General features: G+C 31.2%; 1 protein-coding gene across 1 annotated transcript; it reads left to right on the forward strand.

The window, feature by feature from the left end:
* Positions 1-203: 203 nt before the first annotated feature.
* On the forward strand, positions 204-16,352 carry LOC134711281 (metastasis-associated protein MTA3-like). The gene is made up of 20 exons (XM_063571807.1): positions 204-430; positions 905-972; positions 1,158-1,251; positions 3,498-3,688; positions 4,100-4,217; positions 6,010-6,115; positions 6,385-6,484; positions 7,146-7,334; positions 7,658-7,732; positions 8,244-8,302; positions 8,665-8,750; positions 9,282-9,398; positions 9,683-9,736; positions 10,449-10,510; positions 11,194-11,419; positions 11,911-12,102; positions 12,544-12,663; positions 13,685-13,752; positions 14,405-14,511; positions 15,252-16,352. Exons 1-20 carry the CDS (start codon positions 403-405, stop codon positions 15,361-15,363), a joined length of 2,172 nt encoding a protein of 723 aa, XP_063427877.1. The 5' UTR covers positions 204-402; the 3' UTR covers positions 15,364-16,352.
* The last annotated feature ends 288 nt before the right edge of the window (positions 16,353-16,640 follow it).

Raw genomic sequence — 16,640 nt, forward strand, 5'->3', positions numbered from 1 at the left:
TGATTGATTTTCATTGTATTAAAATACAGGATTTAAAAAAGTTAAGTTTAGATAACAACTAATTAACTATATTTAGATAATAACAATAATTAAAGTTATTTTCAAATATTCCAATTATTTTCATCGAAAAAAATCATGAACTTTGATACCCTACAAGATATATGTATGTAATCTCTATGAAAGACATCAAAATAGTTCGGAGTGAAAACCAAAGCCGCCGAAGGACGAATGACGTCACGTGTGAAAAGAGGAGGAAGACAGAAAAGCCGAGAAATGGCGACTCCATAAATGTCGTCTGGGGGTGATACTGACCGGACACTACCCATATTTTATTGATGTATTTTTGTCGGCTTGTTGGACTTTTGGAACATAACTGAGAGGACAACACAATAATTACCAGTCATGGCTGCAAACATGTACAGAGTAGGAGGTACGGAAGAATTTTTGGGAAACAGCATGGACGGTCCCCACTCTTCCAACGCGTTGGAATATTGTGTCACCATAATCATGCATTCAAAGAGAAATAAACCGCATTTTTTGGGAAATTTGTTTGTTTACTAGTGAAAATGGATATTCAATCATTTTTGTGAATGTTTTGAAGTGTAATGTGAAGAGGGTGTTCAGTTTGGGGATCTCAAGGGGGAAGTAAAGCGGTCGGAATGACAGAAGGAAGAAGTGTTTCTCCTTTTCTAAAACATGGATTTACGAATGTTTATATGACATATCAATGAAAAGATCCTTATTTATAGTTTGTATTACATTTATTTATATCAGAAGAATATCTTAAATTTAATTTCAACAGGCACTAAACTACAAGGAAGCTTTTTAAAATGGACTATGTTTTGGCGGAAGGATTATAATACAAATTAATTTTAAACAAAGAATTTTTATTTTCTTATTACAGATTACGTCTATTTTGAGACAAGTTCAACAACTCCATACCAAATTCGACGTATAGAGGAACTAAACAAGGTACAGCAATTTATTTATTTTCTTTTATATGACGTAAAATTAGTTGTTTAACAAAAAAGAATGTAAATTGAGGCCGGTAAAGGGCAAAGAGGTACCTATGGGGTGTTAATTTATCACACTGGGTGGTCACGTGTTCAGGTGATCGAAATGGCTTCGATATCAGATGTCTATTTTCATTTTTTCAGACTCCAAATGGCAACGTCGAAGCAAAAGTTATGTGTTTCTACCGAAGAAGGGACATCTCCAGTTCACTTACCCTGCTTGCCGATAAACACCAAAGTAAGTCTCAATCTACTTTTGAAATTGACTGCACATAAGTTCCATGTGTTGACAGTGCTTACTGTGGAAACACAGCATCATAACATTATATTTGCAGAACTCCAAGAGTTTCATATGTGTAAATTGGGAGTATTTACATCAGGAAAACAACATTAGCACGTGGATTTTGTACTACAAACGAAAATAGTCCGGCAATGAGAGAGTTGTGATTGGTTAACTTTAGTTCATTGATGAGATGGGGCTGTACCTTTTCAGAATGTAAACAACCCCCATTCCCAGGGCATAATATCAACTTGAGGTCCATATTACTCAAAAATAAAAATATATATGCGAATGAAGTCTTCTTTTACATTAATAAGAGAAAAATATATTTTATTTTGAATTTGTTTTAACTTGTGATGTTGACTCAACTTGACTGTTGTCAGCTATAAAACTGATACATACATTTAGGACAAACTACATGTTTTTAATTTGTATAAATTGCTTAAAATTTAGGAATAGAATAGCGATACGTTTCGTGCAACAACTTAGGAAAGACAAAATTTGGGAAAGTTAGTTATTGTATTTTTTAACCAATATCCAATAAATGCAAGTTGTTTTTTTTATTAAAAATTGCTTCAACAAGATATTTCTTGCTAGATACATTTACAAACCATGAAAAAATACATGTATATTTATAGGTACATTTGTAGCAAAACATTTCTTACCTTGAATTTTCAAAATTCTTCACAAGTTTTCAATTTGTTGATGATTTTTTTTTTACATTTCTATTAATTACTGATAAATGATCATATATTGACTCAGACTTTGTTTTTGTAGTTAGGAGATAACTGTATTGTATTTTAAGCTCCGACAGCAGCAATTGGGGATTTTATTTTCGCAAATTAAGTTTACTGGCGACACGTTTATAGCGTAGACAGTAAACGGGTATTTACGACCATCAAATCCCAAATTGATGTCTTCGGAGATTAAAATACAATATTATTATCTCCATTTTAATGAAACTGTTGACAGAAAACAACGTTAAAACATGTATTTAATATCTGTCATATGCCGTCTGCGCTTGCGGGTACATCCCACAGCATCAATCGTCAATTGATGCCATGTAAGAAAGTGACGTTATCCAATCAAAATTAATGTTACATAGATTGTTGCATAAGAATTTACATTTATAGAGTCTTGTCTTAATTTTTCTTTTAAATGATAAGATTATAAAGACTTGATGATTTTGATGGATTTTTATGAAACTGTGAAAGAAGTGATGCAGGGTACTGCAGAATCCTTTACAATATTTTTGTGATGAAAGCTTCTAAACTATGTTTCAGTACAAATATATCTAATATAAATTTGTCCTGTTAAACTTTGCTTGGCCTTAAATATTAGAGTCTTGTTTCCTGTCTCTTGGCATAAATCTGTTGATAAAAACTTTTCCTTGTCTGACAACACAACATTTTTTTATTTTAAATTTTTTTGAATAAATGTTGATAAAAATGACATACATTTGTGCGTTAAATCTTTGGATAAAATATTAACATCATTATAATAACACATCAATTGTCACAAGATGTTTAGATAATTCTGTTCAAGAGGATATTGGTATATAAATCAAATCATGTTTTTTTTAATTTAATGTAATTTGACAGTTACCTATCCCTAATGAGGATCAGCCTTCGAAGCTGAAATACACATATAATGCATGTTGATTTTTCTGTCTGTCTGTCAGTTGGCAAATCAGTTTTCCACCATTTTTTTGTCATGCTTGAAGAGATTGGCTTGATATTTGTTTAAGAGGTGACACCATGACAAGTTATAGATCAAGTTATCATTTTGTACCAGCACAAATTCTACAAAAACTGAACTGGTAGAGGAATGCTTGTTAAAAACAAATAGTTTACATTATTGGCTTCTTAGCTTCTATCGATCATTACAGTATTAGTGTACAGATTACAGTGGAGACAGATATTTTTTCAATATTTTAGTTTCTACATGATTTGTTTTCAGAAAATAGAGAACAAAACAATAAAAGGGAGATAATTGAAGTTCAAACCAATTTAAAGTTAAAAAAAAGTTTAAGTTATCTGCCCACTGTTAGCTTGTGCTTAGAAAATGTTGTAAAGGACGTTTGAATTGATATTTTTCAGAAAAAACCATGTATTCGTCACTAGAAAATAAGTGTTGTTTTTGTTGGTAATAATGGAAGCGAGTTTACTCTGACAGTTGTACATGTGTTAAATTATTTTTTTCAGATATGCTTGAAGATAGTGAGATTGAAGCCAGGGTAGAAGATGTATCTGAAAAACAAAAACACCAATTAAAACACAGAGAATTGTTCTTATCAAGACAAGTAGAAACTTTACCAGCAACACATATTAGAGGAAAATGTGTTGTCACTCTCTTAAATGAAACAGAATCACTGTTGACATATTTAAACAAAGATGTAAGCAAAATTACCTATCTATATTAATGATTAAATGTAAACTTGAAAGTTAAATATTCATCAAATTTCAAATTTGCCAGTAACTAGTAACTAAATGCAAATACAATTGTTTAAAAATAATGAGCAAGAAAGAAAATGTTAGTTTAGTTTAAACATATTTATTTATAATGGATTGTGAAACAAGGTTTGCAACTTATATTACACCCTTTCCACTTTGTAGGTGCGAGTGCTGTCTTGTAGCGGCATTAGCCTACTCTTTTAAGAAATCTACAATTAAAAATGTTGCAAATATTTAAATAGTTTTTGTTTTGTCTTTCACATTTTTAAAGCAGCCCTTATCATTGTACACTTAACTTGTTATGATTTAAAAACACTGAGTTATTAGTATAAAATTTATATATATGATTTCAGGACACATTTTTTTATTCGCTGGTCTATGACCCTTCACAAAGGACATTATTAGCAGATAAAGGGGAGATAAGAGTAGGATCTAGGTTTCAGGCTGAAAGTTTACCATATGTACTGCCAGGTAGGTTCAGAAGATTTAAGATTATTTTTAGTAATGAGTGTTACTGATCTGCCTAGCCTATATTTAAAGATGTACATATAAAAGGTTTAAGTATTGATAATTCATTTACAAATGAAACATGTAAAAAGAGTCAATTCTTTAGCAACTTAAAAATTTAATACAATTACTCGAAAACGTATGTCTTATACATACATTCTTTTATTGTCATTTTAAGGGTAAAAAAGTTAATTGGTTGGCTCTAAATAACCTTTAGGCCACACCAATTTAATTTCTTGTTCTACGGATTTTTGGACTTCAAAAATTGGGGCGAGCGAGCGATTTGAAAATTTTAATAAAAAAATATTTAATTTGCAAATTTTTGAGGCGAAGCTTAAAAAGTAGAGGCGAGCGATTATAATTTTTTTTTGTAAACATAAAATAGTAGGTTTTGACTATATTAAAACTTGATTTATCACTTGTACCTTGACATTTCTTTAATTTATGAAATATTTTTCCCCTATTCATGCTGTTCAACAAGAAATAATTGAACAATTAAATCTGGTCTATGTATGTGTGACTGACAATGAGACAATTCTTCATCCAAGTCATAATCAGGTTCAGAACAACCCCTTAATGTTATGAATATCCCTTTTATGAGGGGTCATTATATAAGTTATAATATATTTTTTTTGTAAAAACACTTTAAGTACAGAAGGGCTAATATTTCCCCAAAGAACTATAATATTTGGTATTAAATGGTCAAAATGTGCCCAAGAATTTTGTAATATTCCTGGACTTTAACCATGTTAACACATTTACTTTAACAGTTTAATATTATTCAAAATATGTGGACCCATCCCTCTTTTAGAAAAGTTGTTTAAAATATAATGTATTTCTCCTCTTTTTGAGTAAAACATTCTAAGTTGTCAAAGGTTTTGTATAGTAGCACTATACAAATCCTTAGTATTTATATTTTCTTTTCTACTTCAGTAAACATGGTAAAATGACCCCTTCAAGGCCCCTTGTCTGAGGGAAGGTTGTTCCCAACCTGATAATAACAAACATATGTCAAAGTACGGCCTTTTACACAGAGCTTTTATCCCGACCAATCAGTAACCTTTAAGGGACCACAACTTAGTTTTGTACACAATTCGGACAGGAAAACCAACGATCTAATTTATATTTCCAAACGGTAAAATACCAATGAACCACATCAACAAACGATAACGGCTGAACGACAGGTCCTTGAATGAACCTGGACAGGTGCACAAACCTGCAGCAGGTATGATCGTCACCATACATTATAATTGCAGTTGAAGGCAAATCCTTCAGAAGTTCTTTGTACTTTATTTTAACAACGAACATTTTTTATAGGGAATACAAGTTGGGGGGAAAGAAACTAACGTTTTGTTCTGTACTGGTATTTCCGGTTATATTAGAGCACTCCAGGTGAAATAAATTGGTTTCATGCTGAAACAAATATTCTCGCAGATATTTACAGTGTTGTGGGGGTACTGATAGGTTTAAAATCGTTATATAAAGGCTAGACTGAGATTTTATAAACAAATGTTGCGATCTTTTTATAATATTTACAAAAAAACGGTGCGGGAAATGGACATGATTTCATTTCCGGATGCGGGAAGCGGGAATATAATAAAAATAAAAAAATTCTGTTTTGAAAAAAATAGGTGCGGGCGGGTCCGTCGAACAAGGAATCAAATTGGTGTGGCCTTAGCAACTGTTTTCAAATGTGTGGACTTAATATTTTGAAACTTGAAAAATATTGACCATTCAATTGTCATATGTTTTGTAGAAGGCGAAGATGATAACAGAAAAATGGAAGAATTGGAAGAACTAATATGGACACCAGAGCATGGCCTGTCTGATAGACAAGTTGACCAGTTCCTCATTATAGCCAGGTAGTTATTGTAATATTATCTTTGGACAACTTAACAACATTCATAGATATTTATTTCATAATAATTTCAAACTGATAATGTGGACATTTTGATATTGAAGAAGAAAACATTTTGTTTTTTCAACTTTATATGTGAATTTAATGGTGTTCTAACCTCTGACATTTGAATTAGACAGTGTAAAGTTGACAGTTTGTGAGTGTTTAAATGAAAGAACCGTTTATAATGCATTATCGACTGAATATTGTTAATGATATAAATGGTTTTGACAGATCTGTTGGAACCTTTGCCAGAGCATTAGATTGTACAAGTACTGTTAGACAACCAAGTCTTCACATGAGTGCAGCTGCTGCTTCAAGAGATATTACACTGGTAAGGTTCAAAGAATTATACATGTTTTAGGTTTTCAAGTCTAATCCTAAATTTGAACAAACATATAAACTTTGCGACTTTGCAACTGCTAACAATATACTCTTGCAAAATCCAAACATAATTGATCCCTTTGTATATTGACAGATTATAAATAAACTACCTACAAACCCTACATTTAATGATAGATTTCTTTGGCAGAAATGATAAACACAGTTTTCTTTATAGATATATATATTGACTTACCATTTATGCATATATAATAAAGAAAAAGATTTTATCAGGTCATAGTATTATTTCTAACTTGATATCATATGGAACACATTTTCTGACTTAAAGGCTTATATTATTATTAACCATTTTACAAAAAGCAAGACTATGGAGAAAATGTGATCATATTACATGATTGCAGTTAAAGTGCTGATCAAGGTCACCAATTAGGACAATGACATTCTGTAAATAACTAACATGGTGTCATGCAGCTCTGACGTCATATGACACAATTTGTTTGTACTTGAGCACCAATACATTCAAACCTAAAAAAAATACTAACCCTCTTTAAAAAATTATCTAAAGTTTCCTGATTCAGGTACAAAAGTAAGGAAACAGGAAATACATTTTATTTTGTGTTAATTATAAATGTTCATTGTATTTTTGATTTCAGTTCCATGCTATGGATACTCTACACAAGGCCACTTATGACACATCAAAAGGTGCTAACAGTTTAGTACCCACTGGTGGTCCAGTCCTGTGCAGGGATGAAATGGAAGAATGGTCTGCATCGGAAGCAAATCTTTTCGAAGAAGCTTTACAAAAATATGGCAAAGATTTTAATGATATAAGACAAGACTTTGTAAGTTTTTAGATGCCTGTGTAGCTGGCTGTTAAATTTTTCATGTTATCTTTTTTTAACATGTGTGTGTGTTACCATTCTTAGTTTCAAAATTTGAGACATTGCTTGAAATTAAATGTATTCAGTATCCATTGGAAATATGATAACTGAACATTTGACAAGCTGATCTTTTCGAACAGTAAAGTCTAACACACACTCCAAACAAGAACCACACAACCAAACACCTTTATTTATAAGCTGATCGATATTTAATTTTAATTCAAGTACAAATGTTTTCTGTATATGTACAACTAGGACTTATTTATATAATAACTTTATTACAGTTACCATGGAAATCTTTAAAGTGTATAATAGAGTATTATTACATGTGGAAAACTACAGACAGATATGTACAACAGGTATGTTTTATTTTATTGTAAATAATGGTGCTTAACATCCATCTTTACCAGACACATTTTACTCTCCTAAATGCTGTCAACTTGACCTTTAGGCTTAGCAATTTTGAAGTATGGTTTGACCTGGCCTCGGGTCAAACCCTTGACTTCCCTTTTGTAATTTAAATCTAGATGCAATTAAGTGCATTGATGTAAAATGTCTATAGCTAGACTAAAGTGCATAGAGAAATGCCAAATATTTATCTAAACCTCTCCTGTTTTGCTGAATAAAGCAATTAACCCTTAATGCATGTTAAAGTTTTCATTTTAATATCAGCTTTCACAATTTACCTACGAGTCTGCAAGCCCAAAGCTCAATTTATTGAAAATTTTAGTTTGATTCTGTAGGCTTGTGAAGAATTTAAGAATTTTACGCGTCAGAAAGCAATTTTACAAGCCAAATCTGTAGGACTTGTGGTTAAGCCTGAAGACTGTAAAAAGGCACAATACTATTTTCATATGTTTTTTATTTCAGAAAAGAATCAAAGCAGCAGAAGCAGAAAGTAAATTAAAGCAGGTCTACATTCCAAACTAGTAAGTTTAAACCATGTAGAGATTCAACTTTTGACCACTTTGATTATGTTACATAGTGTCTATTATCTGTTCTATAGACTTGTTTATCTTATGCACAAAGAGATTATTCTATTAGTAAGTAATCCTTTAAAAACACAAGTGATAAATAACATTTTTATTTCCTTAGCGATTCTGATATGTTGATTATCAAATGATTTTGTAATATATTGTTTAGATAATTTTATGTAGGCTATACTATGACACATGTTGAGATCTGTCAGAGAACTACTTTTAATGTTTGACTGATCATGAATACACCTATTTTCTTTGAATGTAATGTGTACTAACTGAATACTTATTTTGTACATTATATAAACTTTCAGTAACAAACCTAACCCAGCAGCTATTGATGGTAAATCTAATGGTTTGGATGGCCAAGTATCCGGCAGAGCATGTGAAAGTTGTTATGGTAAGTCTTCATTTATCATTACAAATTATGAATTGTATAATTTGATTCCAACAAGAATTTTTATCACAAAAATATAAATATTGACTAATTCATACTGTTGATCAAACTAGTTTAAACTTGGTATGTTGTATTTAGAGCATATAGAGTAACGATTGTCCATTTTGGACAGCAATTTGGAAATGAAGATGTTCAAATTTATAACAGTATTGAAACCAAAGGTTGTGAAAACTGTTAGTTTGTCAATGAAACTACAACCAGTTAATAGACAATTTAACCAGAAGGGGGATAATTCTTCAATGGTTTCGGTTACACCAACTTAATAAATCTTTTATATAGAAGAGAGAAAATGCTAGATATAACAGTTTCTATTGATATATAGCATCAACATTTAGATGAAACACATTTTATGAAAGTTCTAATGGAGTGAAAAATATTTCTTTGAACAGTTACTTAGTAATAGCAGTATCTTTTAAGTCTTTTAGGATTATTCCCGTTTGAGATAATAAATGAATTTGTATTATTTTATTTCAGCTGCCCATTCAAGTCAATGGTACTCATGGGGTCCAACTCACATGCAATGCAGATTGTGTTCTTCATGTTGGATTTACTGGAAAAAATATGGTGGTCTCAAAATGCCTACTAGATTAGGTAAGTTGGTGGAGAGAAGCTTAAAGTAGTGTAACATTAGTCATGTCATTTGGGACTCTTGATAATTTCAATAAAATGTAAATGGTAAATTAATAAAGAGAAAGAAACAAAACTCCCAGAAAACATGCATGCATAAGGGGAATGATTCCTTATTCAAATTAATAAAGTTTTAAAAAAATAATGATTTTTTTCCATCTATATAAAATTAATTTCATGACTACTGACCTTTTCAGTTGTCAGTAATTTCCTAACCTTTTTTTTCTATGCAATTTGTTTTCTTTTAGATGGAGAGAGGCCAGCACCAACCCAAAGACAAGGTATTGTCGCTCAAAGACAAGGTATTATTACGTGAAGTGTTTCGCTTCATTTTTACTTATTTATAAAGACCATTTACTGAGAAACTCATTGAAAAAGTTATCAGCTAAGATACTGTTAAAACAATATAAGCAAATATTTCTATATTCTTGCTACCTCTTTGTGTAATACTGTACCAATTATTTAGAAATTATTGTGGGGCACATACTTACACAATTGGTAAATTACACATTTTTATTGTTATTGCATATTTCAAACAAGAATCTAAAAGAACAACTGCAATATAACGATACAAAGACTACAAATTGAAGGTTGTAATATTCAGGACAATAAAATGTTAATATAATGTGAATACAATACTAGTTGGTAATTTCTATTGTCCCATGAGTGTGTTCATTTAATGCAAGGTTAAAGAAATGAATGGACTTGTAGGACGAACGAAATTACCAGACTTGATGGTAAACACTGCTTTGTACTAGACAGACAAGCCAAGTGGGATATAATTTGTATCTGACATGGTATCAGTCTACAGGATTACATTTCCTCTTTCTCTTTTTGTCTCCAAGCCCTTGTCTTTGCCCTTATTGCCAAACTGCTGCATGCTTTGCATTTGTCCATTATCTAATGCGAACATCCATTTGGCGAAAGTAGCAATTACCAAATGCATGTTTTAGAGAAAACTATAACCTGGAGAAGTAGCTTTAAATAAGAAATAAGTTACAACTTTGTTTTCAGAACGAATAGCACAGTTTAATTCAATGAGAATGCAGAAATGTACAATAGCGGGATGTGGGAAGGTAAGTGATTTTGTTAATTGCTTTTGCTTTATTATTTTTCCAGCATTCATCTGATTTAATATTTTACTTTAATAGATATAAAATTAAATCTGAAAATATGAACTATTGCATATTCACTTATTTTTGTTTGTTCAAATTTATATACATTTGAAAAAGAAAAAAAATCAAAATTTTGATATTTTGGTTTTACAAAATTCTGCTTGCATAGCTAATACCATATCTGTACTTTGTTACCTTTGAAATTGAGATAAAACTTTTTTTTTTTGTAATCTTGGATCTTTTTTTTTTTTTTTTTATTAAAAATTAAACAAATTATTTAAACTTTATTTAGATAGTTCCATGTAAACTCATAACAATGATGGACAATAATTAAAGGCAACTATTCAAAGAATATGTTTTTTCTTACTTTTAAGCATATTTCTGTCATTGTTAAGCTTGATTTGTTCATTATAATTTCGTTATTATACATAGTAAATTGTCTTATACAATATGTTATTGTCATAGTTTTATTTTAAAAATTATCTCTGATGTAGTATGCTTTAAATTTTTCATTGCTTGATGCATGTTTGAGGTACTGCTTTTTGAACTTTATTTTCATGTACTCAGAACTGCTGCTCGCATATGCCATATTAACAGATCTAGATTCTTGATATTTGACAATGTTGTTGTTTTTTTTCCTTTAGGAATTTCGGTTAAAGGCACACCTTGCCAGACATCTTGCTACAGCTCACGGTTTAATGGTCAGATCTGGTAGTCCTCGACCGGTGATGAAAACACGAGCTGCATTCTGTCTTGTAACAACTTCGTTAACTAGAATCTCCAGACGGTTGTGTAATGATATACTTAATCCACGTAGGGCAGCACGATCTCCGTTCATTCCTATCAATATAGCAGCCATCAAACAAGAATGTAAGTATTCAGACAAATTGACTACATTTCTATTCTTCCATTTTAACCTATTTAAATCTTAATTTGCCGCTGTAAGGAAGGGGCATACTTTTTTTAGAACTTCTTGAAATTTGGTATCAATATTCATAGCATGCTATACTGTTTGATTCATTTTCACATCCATAATTTGTCAACTTTACAGAATACATGTATATCTCTGATAGGGAATGAGATCAACATGCTTGAAATTGATATCAAGCTTTGTATATTAAGCTGTATCAGCTATACATCCATCACTCGTCAACTGTTTTCTACTTATTTATAAAGGTGGGGGAAGGGGGATGTTCATTTGTTAGCAAAATCTTTTAATATCAAATTTTTTATATGAATATAGAAATAAGAAGAAAAAAACTTGCTTTTTTCCCGTTTTCAGAATATGTTAAAATATAGCGCTAAGTATTAAAAAAAAGTTTATTGTATTTATTTTATAGAGCAAATCTTTTTGATTTTAGGTCAGCTCAGATTAGCTGAAGAGGGCAAATATGTACCACAGATTCGACCTAGGGGCAAGGCTACTCTAGATCCAGTTGTAGCTAAATTAGGAATAGATACCAGCATGGAAAAACCAGCTCTGCTCCTTAAAGGAGAAAATGATCACAAGAAACCTGAGCGATATGCTTTCCCTAGAATTCCTTCGCAACCTCGTAAGTACCAGTAGTATTCACAGCATCAGAACACATTTATAAGGATTCTGAAGATAAAAAGCTATGAATAATTGAAAGTCTGTCTAATGTCCTGTTCCTGCAACATATTTAAGCCTCCTTTCAGACTCACACTTGTTATCACCATGATCAAAGCAAGTGCACAGTTGAACTGCAGTTGGTGTAATTTTATTACAGATAAGTGTCAATAGTTAAATGAGGGTATAATGTTAGGCTTTCCTCTTACAAAACTTAACTTTGTAATCAATGCAAATGGCTGAGCATGGATGTGAATTTTTGAGATTTTCCCTTTTTATTTTATTATTTTAAGTTGAATTTTAAAACAATTCTACGTAATCTAGTTTCAAATATGTTGATATTTCAAATAAAAAAATAGTATTTGTCTCATGTTTAATATTCCTGTTATTAATAATAATTTTACAGAACAATGGTTTAATGAGAGGTACCAAGAAGCTAAGTTGAATAGTGCAGCAAATAATGCATCATCTATGTCACCATCCATAATGAGAAAGCGGGGATATGAACAGACAAATGGCATAGACGGTCAGTATAATTTCAATTACAGTTCATGATTAACCCATGTATATATTAACAAAAGAGGTAACTCTTGGTAGTGGAATTGTCTTGATTAAGAAAGCTCATGTGTCTGAATCTTTGTAAGTCCTTTTAATTGGTATCTGCTGCTTCTCCTCTTAGCATTTGCCATTTATGAGAAAACACAAAGACAGGTCTGCTTCAGAATAAAGTTTGCAGGTAGGGAGTCATGTCATCCTATATACTGTTACAATGTGAATATGATAAAAATCTTACTTGGCCTGTCTATTACAAAGTAGTGTTTATTGGCTTGTCTGTATAGTACAAAAATGTATTTATTGACCTATTTTGCTTAGCAAACAACTGCGATGATTTGTCTGTATGTTACAGTATATTGAGTCTATCTTGTACAAGGCTCTGTATATTGACCGGTCTATCTAGTATAAATATCTGTATTGGCCTGTCTGTTTAGTACAACGCAATGTGTAATGGTCTGTCTAGTACAAAGCACTGTGTATAGTCCTGTCTATCTTGTACAAATCACTGTGTATTGGCTGGTCTGTTAAGTACAAAGCAATGTGTATTGGTCTGTCTAGTACAAAACACTATGTATTGGCTGGTCTTTCTAGTACAAAGCTATGTGTATTTGAGCCTATTTGCCTTTCTGTCTATAACAAAGCACTGTATATTGGCCTGTCGATCTAGTACAAAGCAATCTTTTTAATCATATCATATTAACATGTTCTGATCCTGAATATTTTTAAAAGGTTACAGCCTAGTGTTAAGCATCCGTCAATCCATCGGTAATCCTAGTGCAATGTATGTATTAATAAATAGTATTCCAAATAGTTCTGACAAGTCAACAACTAAATTTTGCCAAAACGCATAACAAAAAACAATTCAAACAATAGCAAGTACATGAAAAACATTTTGGGGGGAACCTCTGACTTTTGAACAACAAAATTTTACCATAACGAAAACTAAATCTATCTGAACATCAGTAATGATCCTTTCTTGTCTTATTTTATAGGTCCACCTTCAAAGCGACCGAGCATGGGTGTAATCAGACAGATTGGATCTGTTATGAGGCATGGAATGGTAAGTATATATAAGTATATATGTCTAAATAATTGCAAAATTGGCAAATGCGATATCTGAAGATTTTTTGTAAGTTTCAAAAAGAGTGGCAAAAGATACTCCAAGCATAATTTACACAATTATAAATATTTAAAGTGATGTGCCTAATAATCTATTTATGAAAGAGACCATTTGTTGCATACAGTAAAACATGGGACCTAATAAAGTAGGATAGCACATGCTATGGTGTAATTTTCTATATTCTTCATTGAAACATTCATATTACTTGATAAAGGGAAAATTATTGAGGGCTTTTCCATTAAAAAGTATGTGGAAGGGTAGGAAGGGAAGTTTAATAATTGAATATGGGTCATCGATCTTTTTTCAGTATTTGTATATTAACATCGTGCAAAATTATCTTTAAAATGGTTCTTGGTTGTAGAGATAGTTTGAAAGTCCTTTCCTACCCTCCCTCATACATTTTAATGGAATAGCCCTTACTTTTATAAAAAAAAATGGTTACATTTAAAGTGGGACAAAAGATGTCTGATTTTATCTGTAGGTATAATTTGATTTCATTCAATTTTTCTGTCTTTTTAAAACTTAATTTTTAATAAGGAATAAGTGATAAACCTCAGTACAAAATTTTAATGTCAGTGGTTTTAATTTTCAGAGGGGTAATGTTATGAATCATCATATGAATGGGCGCGGTAGAATGCAGATGATAAACTGGATAGACGCTCCAGATGATGTTTACTTTGTTGCTACAGAAGCTACCAGGTAATCTAAGGATTAAACTATTTGAAATATAGAGCTGCGCCATATTTCAATTTTATCTTTTTTGATATATTCGATTCACTTTTGGGGACCTTAATGCTTGAAAATAGCAGATCTGATTTCTTTTCATATCTTCACATTCACATTCTTCAGCTGTTTTCTGCTCTTTGGTCGGGTTGTTGTCTCTCATATTCCCAATTATCATTCTCAATTTTATACATCAGGACTGGTGCAACATCTGTTGGAACTTTATTAAACTATTCTCCACTGTCTTGGGCATAGGTTTAATAGAATTCCACCTGCATAGGTCTCGTACAATATAATAGAAGATTATGCATAACAAAAAAAAATGTTTGATCATTCAGAGAAGAACTTTGAATCTATCAAACTTAAAATTGCTTCTTAAATAATTTAGATACTTTTGATCATTTATGTGTACAACCATTAATAAAATGCATTTAGATCCTGGCAAAGAAAATTAATTGTGTGTAGTATATATATAGCATGCTTTCTCATGCAGGCAAGTTCAACAATAAGGTTATACTGAGATATAATTTGACACAACATTTATAGATGAATATGACCATGATGACTAATAAAAATTGGACAAGGACGCTTCCTAGTATTTTCTTTATAGAATCGCTGAATTCCCAATGGGATAAAAATTAATATTAATTTATAATCCAAATTAATATTAAATGTGTGTACAAGAAGTAAAAATTTACATTGTATAATTTTTGTAGGAAAATTAGAAGACAGGTAAATCCACATGATTTCAAAAGAACTGCTAGAAACCCATGGCGATTGCTACCAATAAAACCATCACTTCATTCAGATGTTGTGGTATTAGACTGAGAGACTTATGTGTGTGTTCTGGGTGTTTCTAATCAACGCAATAACTTGTCAGCCATCACAGTGGTACAATTCTCTGGGAGAGGAAGGCCAAACTTGACTGATCAAAATTCTGAAACACAAATAGACAGAAAAGAAACCAACGGAATAGAAAACCAAACCATAAAACCATGTGTAAAAGATATCATTATTTTTGTACTTCATTCTCTAACTCAGGAAGTGGGACTTCATACCAAGTTCTGACCTTTCCTGACAAGCTATCATCTTTTGTTATTTTGTATGATATGAAAAAAAGAAATATACAAATGGATAATTTTATTCAAATTATTTTGTTTCTAAAACATGCATATTCTATACTTTGCATCATAACATGTCATTTAGTTTTCAAATTTCAAGTTTCGTGCAGCTATTAGTCTTTGTTTGTGTGTAGTCATTATCATAGTGTGAATGTTTAGCATTTAGCTCTTTATTTGTATTTTTGTTTGTTAATTTTGTTTACTGTAGCCTCATTTGAATATTACCATGGTTATATGAAACTGTTGCAACATGAACACACTTGACAAAGTTACATGTTTTCGTACTCATAAGAATTGAAGAATTGTTTGTTGGTCATCATCAGGGAAGTTTGTAGCCTTTGGCTGTTGAATACTGTAAATTGGTTGTTGGTCATATTGAACCATATTTTTGCATGTGTGTATAATATTTCTAATATTTCAATTTATATTCATTTAACTTTCATCATCTAAATCATTACAGAAATCTGTTCACAGCTGTGAAATCTATCAGTGATATTCACTATAACTCAATAACATTTCTTAATCATGATTATTAGTCCAGGGTTGCTGTAATCATGATTGTAAACATGATTATTATTATCCATTTGTATATTAATGTGGTCTGTGACCTGGATTATATGTACAGATTTTTATAGCATTGACCGACTATATATCTAACTTATTGACTCAATCAAGTTGAATAAAAATTCAAAATCATATAGTGTCAGTTTATCTAGGATATCTCAAGTATATATGTAAATAAACCAGTTGTGCTATTGCCAACTCTTTGTGTCTGTCTATTATGCATGTGTCTTTTACAAAGTTTCCTTATTTTAATCTCCAAAATTTAAGTACTATCTTAAAAAAGTTGTAAGAATTCTATCTGATAGCCTGAAAATTAAGAAGAAGATTTGGTATGACTGCCAATGAGACAAAATGACACTGAAATAAACAACTATAAGTCACTTTAGGGCCTTCAACAATGACCAAAGCCCATTGTTTGTC

Source organism: Mytilus trossulus, chromosome 3 (genome assembly GCF_036588685.1).
Source record: "Mytilus trossulus isolate FHL-02 chromosome 3, PNRI_Mtr1.1.1.hap1, whole genome shotgun sequence".
Lineage (NCBI taxonomy): Eukaryota > Metazoa > Mollusca > Bivalvia > Mytilida > Mytilidae > Mytilus > Mytilus trossulus.